This window comes from Diplodia corticola, assembly GCF_001883845.1.
Source record: "Diplodia corticola strain CBS 112549 chromosome Unknown scaffold6, whole genome shotgun sequence".
NCBI classification, from domain to species: Eukaryota; Fungi; Ascomycota; class Dothideomycetes; order Botryosphaeriales; family Botryosphaeriaceae; genus Diplodia; species Diplodia corticola.
The window spans coordinates 102,964-113,639 of NW_017971485.1; the positions used below are offsets into that span (position 1 = coordinate 102,964).

At 57.7% G+C, this 10,676-nt stretch overlaps 3 protein-coding genes across 3 annotated transcripts; 1 reads left to right on the forward strand and 2 right to left on the reverse strand.

The window, feature by feature from the left end:
- Positions 1-204: 204 nt before the first annotated feature.
- Positions 205-1,198, reverse strand: BKCO1_600036 (uncharacterized protein; the record flags this gene model as incomplete). Its single annotated transcript, XM_020277904.1, has 4 exons — positions 205-591; positions 647-784; positions 871-899; positions 1,030-1,198. The coding sequence occupies 4 exons, from the start codon at positions 1,196-1,198 to the stop codon at positions 205-207; spliced, it is 723 nt and encodes a 240-aa protein (XP_020133913.1).
- A 3,140-nt stretch (positions 1,199-4,338) lies between these two features.
- Positions 4,339-5,903, forward strand: BKCO1_600037 (uncharacterized protein; the record flags this gene model as incomplete). The annotated part of the gene is made up of 4 exons (XM_020277905.1): positions 4,339-4,389; positions 4,453-4,470; positions 4,525-5,116; positions 5,170-5,903. 4 exons carry the CDS (start codon positions 4,339-4,341, stop codon positions 5,901-5,903), a joined length of 1,395 nt encoding a protein of 464 aa, XP_020133858.1.
- A 3,560-nt stretch (positions 5,904-9,463) lies between these two features.
- Positions 9,464-10,337, reverse strand: BKCO1_600038 (pyridoxamine phosphate oxidase; the record flags this gene model as incomplete). Its single annotated transcript, XM_020277906.1, has 2 exons — positions 9,464-9,880; positions 9,942-10,337. 2 exons carry the CDS (start codon positions 10,335-10,337, stop codon positions 9,464-9,466), a joined length of 813 nt encoding a protein of 270 aa, XP_020133857.1.
- Between the last annotated feature and the right edge of the window lie 339 nt (positions 10,338-10,676).

The following is a 10,676-nucleotide window of genomic DNA, read 5'->3' on the forward strand; positions in this document are numbered from 1 at the left end:
TATTACATTGTATATCGCCCCGCCGAGGTGCCATACGGGCCCTGCCTAAGCCAGTCAAAACGATCGTGAGAACCCGTATTCCTCTGCCGCGTGAAACACGCTGGGACTTTCCATAGAACGCCAAGCCCATACCAAAAAAAACCTTATATATACCATCCAAAGCACCCCCACCATTTGTCCCATCGTATCCGTGCCATCGCGCTTTCATTTCGACTCAACCGACACCTGGTTCATACCGTCCATGGACCGCGACATCGGACTGAGTTCCGCGCCTTGGCCGCTCTGGCCCCGCTTCCTCCCTCCGACCAGGTGGAAGCCAAGACCCGAAGATGGCCGGTTATCAGGCTTTGAGAGGTTCTCCGATGAGTCCCCAAACCGGGCGAAGAAGCTCTTTTTCTTCTGCTTCAGCGGCTCGCCCGTGGGGCGCGGCTCGTCATTGAGCCCGACGTCCTCGAAGTCTTCTTCGGTCGTGGAAATCGGTCGTTCGAAACGGCGTTCGTTCAGGGAAGAGCGCGGGAGGCGGCGGGAGTCAAGGCTTTGACGAGGCCGCACATCTAGGTTTTCGCAAATGGGCGACCGAGCAGATATATCCTAATCGTCACTGTGAGCATATCGCGACCGGACGCTTCCGATCAGGGAGACGTACAAAGGACCGGCGGTAAGAGTCGAAAGACTCGCGTGAAATGCTGAACGGCTCGTTTTCGCTCAGGACGCTGCGATGGTTTGACGAGGTGGAAGCGCGCGATTTGCCTCCCCAGAAAGTGCTCTTTTCGGTTGGCGAGGGCTGGAACAGTGATGTCAGCGGGGGATGTTCTTATCGCAATTCGCCTGACTCGAGGTCGTAGCGCAGGGAGGACTGTGTGCTCGTACCGGCAGAAACACGCCAGAATCGTTGATCTCTGCGACATGTCAGCTGCTGCGCTCTGTAGTGACAGCCTTCCCGGCATCGCGCATGATATCATGGAGGAACGTGCAAGGTGCGCCGAACCGGCCCCCGACAAGGAGCCTCGGGCGGACGAGGCAACTCACCGCTCAGCTTGTACTCTTTCTCCTGTATCTCGATGGGCTTCGATCCAGTAGTCTTCGCCTTTTGGAACCCGGTTTCTTCGCTGCGGGCGCGGGCCACGCTCGGGCGCTGGTTCTCGTCCTGGACATCAACGCCGCCGGGGCCTCTCCTGAAAGGGTTGCGGATAGGCATGGTGGTAGGCAATTGAGCGTATGGATGCAATGGTGGAGCGAAAGCTGGGAGTCGTGGGGCGCGTAGGAGTCGTGTCTGTGGGAGGTGCAACTGTCAAGAAGTGGGCAGCACTGGGCTGAACTGGGCTGGGCGCGGAGCAAGCGTCACGACTGCTTTTGATGTGTCCGGGCCTTGCAAATCCCGGAGCCGTCGCTGCCGGGGGCGGCAGGCACGGCAGCAGGGAATGATCGACAAGAGCAGGGCCGAGGAGCTGGCACACTTGGCAGAGGTAACCCCACCAGCCCACCGGCGGGCGCGCCTTATTGGCCTCGATGCGCTTGTCTTGAGCCCACCTGCCCAGATCTGGCCTGCCTTGCGATTGACTCCCGTAGGTACATGTCCATCCCTTCGGGCGCGCGCCGTGCGCCCGCGGTTGTGTCCGCCATGCGTGATGCCGTCAAATCACGCCGATATCCGACGCTTGTGAGCCGGCCGAGTGCGGAGCGGTGCTGTGCCGCCGCCGGCCCTGTCGGCCTCTCGTACGATGGCGACCTCGGGCCTGTGAAAACCATCCCACAATGGCCCCATCGGGCATGCACCGCGACAGAAGTTGGGTGGTTGGACATACGACCGGAGGGCTGCGGACAAGCCGACATTGCGAGAAGTCCTCGTGGTCTGCGCCCATGTGGCGCTTCTCCACACTGCGCGCCACCGGTTAAGCGTCTACACCGGAAAAGCCTGGACGCCGCAGCCGCCAATGGCTGCCACTATCAGATGTTCGGGGAAGGTAACAGCACGCCACCGCAGGCTGCAGATGATCTGAACCCTCTGACCTCTGCCAAGGGCACTATACTCCTGCTACATGGGGCACTTGAATTTAATGTCCGGTCGTACACGTGGGTCCTGGACGAGGGAGGACGGTTTCGTGCAGATGTTGGACTCTGCTACCCGCGTGAACATGTCTGTGAGCCAGAAGTGGGTGGGGCTCGATTCTTTTGCAGCCCGTTGTGACGCCATCTTCGAGCGTGCGCACGTACGATGTGGTTATAAAATCAGCCATGGGAGGAATTGGGACCGGTGATGTGGCACTTCTGCGCTGTTCCTTACTCGTTAGCATGCATCGCAGCCTCTTGTCGAAGCTGCAGAGGAGGAGGTCAAGGTCTCAGGCGCCGACAGAGGGGATTGTTATACTTAAGTTTGGACGGCAAGCACGGATGTGTAAACCCGCTTTTCACGAGCTCCGTTTACAGCGGCACATGGCCAACGAACACGGCGTGATCGACAATACGGTTCTTGGGTCTGGACTCCACGACCAAGGGTCTGGACGACGGCGTGACGGGTCGTCGAGTACAATCTTGCAGGAGTCGCCACGCTGCAGCCGGGTGATTTTTCTGTCCAGCATCGGAATGACGCGTATTAGGTAAAACGCGCGATGGCACAACGATGGCTCGGTCTTGGCTGCCTATACGGACGGATCCACGGCCACGGCGGGCTGGAGGACCCCGTAATAGAAGATGGATCAATGGGAGGCGTCGGGCGTGGTCGTGTCACACTGGGGCTGAATCGAGCATGGCCGACGCATCGGACGGCGGGTGAGAGGGCTGAGGCCGCTTTGGGTAGCTTCGGTGCAGAGAAGGCTGCAATGGAACAAAAGCTGCAGATGTGTCGCCATGTCAGCGGCGGGTGGACTGAGAGAGACGACGGCTGCGCGGGCTTCGCGGGCTTCGCGGGCTTCGCGGGCTACGCGGGCTACGCGGGCTGCGCAGGCTGCACGCTGACCTGCAGGCGCTGAAAGGCCAGTGGCACACGCGAAAGCGAGCGAACACGGCATGATGAGAACATCTACCTACGTACATGACGCAACATAAGCGCAAGACCTAGGCGGGCTATTCTTAGGGGGCGCCCGACTCTTCAAGCGGGCTCCTCGTGCGGGCGCTGGCTGTCAATCCGCGGGCGGGCGAGTCGCAGAAAATAGATGAGGGTACGAGGGCGACGACGCGCGCGCAAGGAGGCCCCCGCCGTGCCGCCCTCGCTGGCGGTGATCAAACGGCGGGGGTCCTGTGCCGGGCGGGCGATTGGCTCGGCTGGCGTCCTCAGCAGTTGATCCATCGGGACCGGGCGCCACGACAAGCCACGGGCGTCCAAACGTCCCACGGCTATGTTTCACAGCGTCTGCTAGCCAACATGGCTCCGCGCCTGCAGCCCACGCCGCCGTCACCGCCGCCTGCCCAGCGACACACACGGCGGGCTTTGCTGAGGCGTGCGCCGCTCGGCGGGGCGTCCCGGAGAAGCGAGCACTGGTGCCGGCGCTTGCGGGCGTGCAGCTGGCGGGCGACGCGCTGCCGCCGCGCTCGCGGGCCAGGCACAGCTGCAGGCGCCCGATTGGGACGCGCTGCTGTCGCATGTATTGGATGGTGCAGCAGCATCCTGGCCCTGGGCTTCCGTGTTTGTCGGCTTGGCTGCCCAGCGAGCCCCGGCGGCCATTTCGCAGCCAAGGCGAGGAACCACTGGCCACGAAGCGCCTGGCTCGCCCGTATGCCATCCAATAAAGCCCTCCCGCCGGCCTCCCGACTGGCGGCGAGAAGCTTTTCATGCAGCCGTTCTGCACGTAGCATGGCAGCCGACACCCTTCTGTGCTACCCTTGATCCGTCCTTCTCTGCCCTGGTGGCCTTCTTTCCTCCACGCCTCCAGCTCACGGGGCTCGTTTTCTGTGAGACGTCGCCTGGCCGCACGTCATCAGCTTTCCCTCTTTTTTCGCCGCCGCCGCTGCTTCTCTCCCGCCCCGATCAGCCCCAGAATCCTCCTCTTTCCTGTTCCTGGATCGGCCAGCCCGTCCGCCAAGCTCCAGCTGCCGCAATACGAACCGCGCCGGGGGGTGCTCCACGTTGAGGCTTCGGGACGCTCTTTCCTTAAGAGAAGCAAACCGCCTGCTCGCACCATTGTCGCCAAGACCCGAGTTCATCACCCTCACTCTTGTCTCTCCGAGTCCGCGGCTGCCACCTTACATTCGTTGCGGCTTGCCGTCCATTCGTTGCCAATTTCTTCCCTTCTTCCTACACCCCGCTCCTCCGCCACCGCGTTTGCGCCTCTGCACTTTGCCACCTACTCGACAACCTAGCCCTCCCACTGTCGCTATCGCTACCGGGACCCTGTCGCCAACATGGGCAAAGTCTTTTTCGTCGACTGGGCGCTATGGCAGAAGATGACCTTCGTAAGTTCATGCTCGCGCCCGCCTGCGAGGTCCCTTCCGACGGCTAACACTTCGCCGTGACAGGTGCTAGCTTGCGCAATTGTACGACAGCTCTCCCCATGCGTCACCGTCCGTGCTCGTAGCTAATCCTCACAGGTCCTCACCATCTTCATCGGCTGGATGAAGGTTCTCCACACCAACCGAAAGATGAAGAAGTTGACCAAGCCGGTTGGCGCAAGAGCGGACCAAGAGCCGCAGATGGTCGAGGCCGCCGCCGCACCGAGAAGGAAATCTAGCGACGATATTCCGTTCGGTATTCGCGCAATCCAAAGTGGCATCGAGGTCGACGGCATCTGGATCTCCGGCACGAACACACCTGTTCCCGGCAGTCCCACTCAGTCGGCGCAGGACAAGCCCGAAGCTTCTGGTTCCAACTCCCGCCCCATGAGCACCCTCGATATTCATGGCTCTGCTATGGCTGGCCCATCTAGTGGCTCTTCCAGTCGCCCCTCGTCTCGTGGCCCCCCGTCTTCCAGCTTCGATCGCGCCGTTTCTGCTGAGAGAATCGCAAGCCACAGCCGTGATTCTTCGCCTGGTTCAAGTGCTTCTGGTCAGCGTGCGCGCGCCCATCGCCCTCCGCCAACGGCCTACACCCGTTATAGCCAAGCCAGCATGTTGAGGCACTCGGCAACTTTGGATACTCTTGAAGGCGATGAAGCCGAAGCTCAAGCGATGCACGAGCGCTCAAGTAAGTGGAAGCGAAGTCATGTCTCGTAGCGCAAAGCTAACATGCTCTTGAAGCCTCTGCCAGTGCCAACCCTTACGGCTACAACTTCAGCTCCAACGGCTCTTCTCGCAAGTCAAGCGGCAGCAGTGATAACAACCCTGCGCACCCTTCCAGTGACGACGACACCACCGGGTCCACGGTAACGGGCAAGGCTCCGATGGTGGTTGCTCCGCGTTCTCGTGACCCCCGCACCGACCTGCGTCTGCTCCAGAGCCACCGCATGTCGCATGTGGCAGAGACCGGCTCTTTGGTCCGCCGAGAACGGCCTGGTCCCACTGGCCGCAGCGGAGATTGGAGCAACATGTCCATGGATGCGCCTTACAGCCGTTCTGCGCCTACATCGGGTCGGTCCTCGCCGCCTTCTGGCCCGGTATCTGATCCGCCATCGCCGCCTACTCCTCCGATCGCTCAAGGCCCCAACCCGTTCATAGCTCCTCTCGAATCAGTCAGCAGTCCTACTCGCGACAGTCACCCCGACAACACGGTCGCGCACGCTGTGCCGCTCCTCGAAACGTACCAACCGCGCGGCCCTAATTTCGATGACGACACGCCACAGGCCTACTCCTCGCAAGACTCTCAAGTCTTGCGCAAAGTCAACTCGGGTTTCGAGATTCTGCGGCCCGGTACCTTCTCTGTTGGCCCCACGGAGGAAGCGTTGAGGGCTCAGCAACCACCCAAGAAGCTGCAGAAGAAGAGAAGACCTTCTGAAACAGACTCGCGGGTCTCGAGCTTCGTAGAACAGGTGTAATCGTCCAAGGCGGTGGTCCGTTCTGCCTAATACGCTGTCGAGGACAGTGCGAGTATTGTCACTGGGCATCTGACACTGTTTTATTGCTCCAAGGGGCTTTCATGTCTTTCTTTTCCTGTTCGCCGGTCGCTATATGTACGAGCATCCTTGCACTAGCACACCGGATAGGCGTCAGCCTGGATCCTCCAGCGCCTTGTATATACTATGGCATGGAATATCTGGGAACGCAGTGTCCGCCTTAATGGCATCAGCACGGCGTTTTAATTGGGAAGGGTTGGTTTATTATAGGATCGTGGAGGTGGGATTGTATATGCCAAAGCAGGGATACAAGCATTTGGTTCAGGGCGTTTGGTTCTTTTGGGTGGTGCTTTATTGTGGCCTTGGTTGGTACAATCGATGGAAAATTTTGGGTTAGGCTAGGGTGGGGGGTAGGACGGGGGGAAAATATGGCCAGGCTTGACAGAAGAGGGGTCAAGGGCTCTGCAAGCAGAAGACAGCAAGAACATGTGCATTTTCGATCTAAAAGGCCCACCTCTCATCGCATTCATGTCTCGTTGTTTCGGGTTCTCAACATCCGTCTCTGCACCCATTCGGATCGATCTAAAGACAGGGCGGGAGAGTGCAGAAGCGGGGCCAAGGGACTAAAACTAGCACGAGCCGCGGATAAATGCGGTCAAGTTCCATCCTTACACAAGACAGTTGATGGAGGGGCCGATGGTTTGAGATGACACGGGAGGCCGCAAAGGCTAGCTTCAGGTCGACACGCAACGCCAAGGGCACACGATAGCTAGCTCGCACGCTTTGCTTGATCGAGGATGATGGCAATGAGAAATTGTTTCGCAACCCACTTTTCTGGAAGTTTCGTGCATCACTCGCTCCCTAAAATTAGAGCCGTCTTCTAATGTACATACGACGTAGACACTTGATTGACGCATGTGGCGTTGTGGCTGAAGTTTTCTTCTTAGCATCTCAGCTTTTGCGCTGTCTTTTCGGTGGAGTGGGTCTCGTAACCTCGCAGTTTGTAATGGTCAAGCCGCCAGCAAATAGTTCAGCCCTTGCCCGACCCGAGGTACGCCACATCCCACGTCCGCTGTAGCATCGCGTGCAAGGCTGTTGATTCAGATGCTTGACCTGAAAACATGACACCAGTGAAGGTATCAGCTGGAAAGTTCCGTCCATGTATACTTGGACTGGCAAGGCTTGAAGCGCAGGATGAGCACGTTAACTACCTCCTGGACCTCGTTAAAAACAAAGAGAAACATTGTTGTAAGTTCCGAAATAACAGTCAGTTCAGCGGCATGCAAAGCATCCATACGGCATCTGCGAGAAATATGTACAATACGGATACTGGCAAAATGTCTACCTTTCTTCCATGCCCCTACGACGCCTCCATGTGGCACATTCATTTGCTTGGCCAGCCATTAGAGTTTCCACATATAGCGTTGCATGAATACGGTCCTCTACGCCATAATTAAGCGCAGCTTGCCTCGTCAAGCTCGTCACCACACCCTCCGACGCACAGTACGAGGCTTCCAGCCCTCTCAATCAGCAATGCTCGGATGTTCAGCATGAGGATACTCTTACGGCTCTGTGGTCCCGTAATAGCTCTATAATGGAAGACATGTTTACGATCCACCCCCGGTCTTCTGACTCATGATGCAGCCCCTGCCTCAACATCTACGTCGGTCCTGACGAACTCAGCCTCTCCACCGCGCTGCCTGATAAACTCATGTGTCTCGGTATCCATGCTCCCAGAGACCTTGAGCCGGGTCGAGGGCGTCGGATCTGCATAGATGGCTCGGGTACCTTCGGCCGCGTAGCGAAGGGATATGGCGCGGCCGAGGCCGGCTGAAGCACCCGTTACGACGGCGGTTCTATTGAATAGACGGCGCGTTAACATGGTGAAGGTCTTGCTGGCGGGCTGGGCCTGGCCTTTTGGTAACTTTATGTGACGTCGTTGAGTTGTCATGAAGTGGGTGGCGGTTCAGACGTGCCCCCTGTGGTCTCTGGGGAAGGGGAGTCCGAGGGCAGGCTTGCCCACGCCGAAAGCTGACCCCTGCTTTTGTCTGCTCAGGACTGTTGTTCAAACAACCAGAACCAGATAGTAAATGGGACGTCTGATCGCTTACGGTGCTAAGATCTCTGAGCACCAAAATGTGCGGCGGTGAAGAGGGGGTCGTGAGAGGGTGTGAAGGATCATCGTACTGGTAACGTAATTGAGAGGGGTGAGGTGTTCTAATATCTAAGAGCGCTAGCTGCGGTTGTAGAAGCCAGGTGGCGGCCTAGCTAAACTTCGGGCTAACAGTTTATCCCCAGTGATTCTTGAATTCCCTGTGTCCTAAATAATGCCTGAAATAAAGTAGAACTCCTTGGTGATTAGCCTGTCATTGCTGCTCGTGTCCGAATCACTTTTATACCTTTCGCTAGACTTTTCTCGTACCGTTGTGGACTGACTGTTTGAACACGATCCACTCGGTCGTCAGACGTAAGTTGTTGATGTAGTCTATATTGGCAATGACTATTGATCTGGGGTCTCTCGCTGTGATGTGCTGCACTAGTAGTCTAAAAGCTGCAGATACCTACCAATGGATCCTCCTGCATATAGACTAACGGCTGAGTCTTGTTGGAGATTTTACGCCAAGGTTGTCGTCGTTCATTTCCACACAGTCGGATGTCGGCTGCCCTGGGAACACCTTCGATGAGCTCAAAACTTGTGATAGTCGGGATTCTGACAGCCGCTGATCTTCTCAATACCAGGACACCAGTCGATATCCATCTCCTCGTTCGGATTTTCTGGTATGATACGTTGTCCTTCTGTCGGAGGTGCAGGAACAATGCGTCTGAAGGAACTTGAAGATGAAGTTGATCGGAGGCAGCAGCACCTTGTTCCGGTTTCCACCGCCACGCCCGCCATTGTAAACGTGCTTGGGTGAGAGGTAGAGAAAGCCTCGTGGCATGTCGGCTGTGCTCGTCCGTGAAATCGCCGAGTGGTTTCCTTCTAGTCAAGGATGAGTACCACACTGCTGAAGTCGCACTTAGCTCTGAGGTGATCGGCGACTGTCCATAGCGGGAACGTTGTGAAGGCCCGAACACATTCGTCCATCTATTGGTAAGCTATGTACCATCTTCAAAGAGGGCCGCCACGGCCGCCACAGTCGCCACTTTCTCAATCTCCTTCCAACCAGCTGCTACAAGCACTTTAGAGCCAGGGGTGACCGAAGCGCTAGTGACTGGAACGGTTGGAGTATCCCAGATGAAAGGCTACGGCACATCCAGGGATGATCACATGGACGCTTTTCATACAACTAGGCCACGAGGGTGTCTTCGGCTGAACGCTCAAACTTGAGACCTTTCTTCCTGGTAGGTAAATGGAGGGCGTGGAACTAATGCTTTGTCAGCACGAACGCCCAAACCGGTTTGAGAAACATACGAAATCTAAGAACTGCTTCATGCTTCCTCTGGATGGGTTTGACTTGGCGGCTGGCGTCGTGCACCATCGAACGGAAACTGGGCTGTGGTGAGAATGACTAAAGCCTACCAGTACACTTGCATTTCCCCCCTTAGATTTTCACAGTGACCTCGACCAAACCCGCTGCCCTTGCCATGGTGATGCCCAACAGCATCAACAACGCACCAAACACCATCGCGCCCCACTCGCCAACCACCATTCGCCTGACCATGGCCCTCGCGTTCCCCAGCAGCACAATCTCGCCACCAGCCCTGCGCGCAGAGTTCATACCGGGGCAGCCGTCCAGGCTGTAGCTGTTGTTCTGGCGCCGGTAGCCCTGAATGGCGCCGTCCTTGGCGAGCATCTTAGAGGCCCAGTGAGACATGGTGTCGCGGATTTCCCAGTACTTGGCTGCGGCGTCAGACTCCAGGTCGGCGTTTCCGTCGTGGTTTTGCGTGGGGCCAAGCTCCGGGGAGGGAGAGGCCTTGGGCGACAGTACGGGGACGCCATAACCACAGGAGGTTTGGACCTGAGGTGGTTTGTGGTGAGTGGCACTACAAGGGCGGGAGAGAAAGGAGAAGGGTGGTTACCTTGAAGATGTCAAGGATTATGACGGCTCTGCACGCTTTGACGCCTCGTTTGATGCCCGTCTTGGCAACCCAGCCATCGAATTGGGGGCTGCCGCTCTCGACGACGCGGCCGGTGCAAAACAGGCGCATGATGCGTGGCGAGGTGCCGAAGCTGCAAGCCATGAGGGTGACACGACCGTTCTCGTAAATGTGCGAGATGGTCTCAGCGCCGGAGCCTGTGGCGTCGAGATAGGCAACCTGGTTCTGGTTGATTACGGCGAGGGAGTGAGACGGGTCGCCCTTTGGGGAAACATTGATGTGAGCTCCCGCGATTGGAGCGCTAGCGACAAAGAACAGCGGCTGTGCCAGGAGCCACTCGGCCAGATCGGCGGACAGGGAGGGGTAGAACTTGGGCATGGTTGATGGAAGAAGAGGCTTGAGAGATGAATGGACACGGAAGGACAGAGGCCGCTGATGGATTGAGATGATCAAGTGCAAGATGCGAGGAGCGAGGAGCGAGGAACGAGGAGCGAGGATCGAAGAATGCACGTTCAAACACAGCGGCCTGTTAGAACATCAGCTGCTGCTAACAGTGAGCAATGGTTAAACAGCTCTGAGTCAATAATGGTTAACGGAGGCAGGCAGGCAGGTCTTCTGGGATGTGACTGTGCAGTAATCCGTACAGAGCGCAGAAGGCGGTGCCAAGGAGACGGCAACGGCTTGGCTTGGCTTACTACATGGTACAGTGCAGATGCG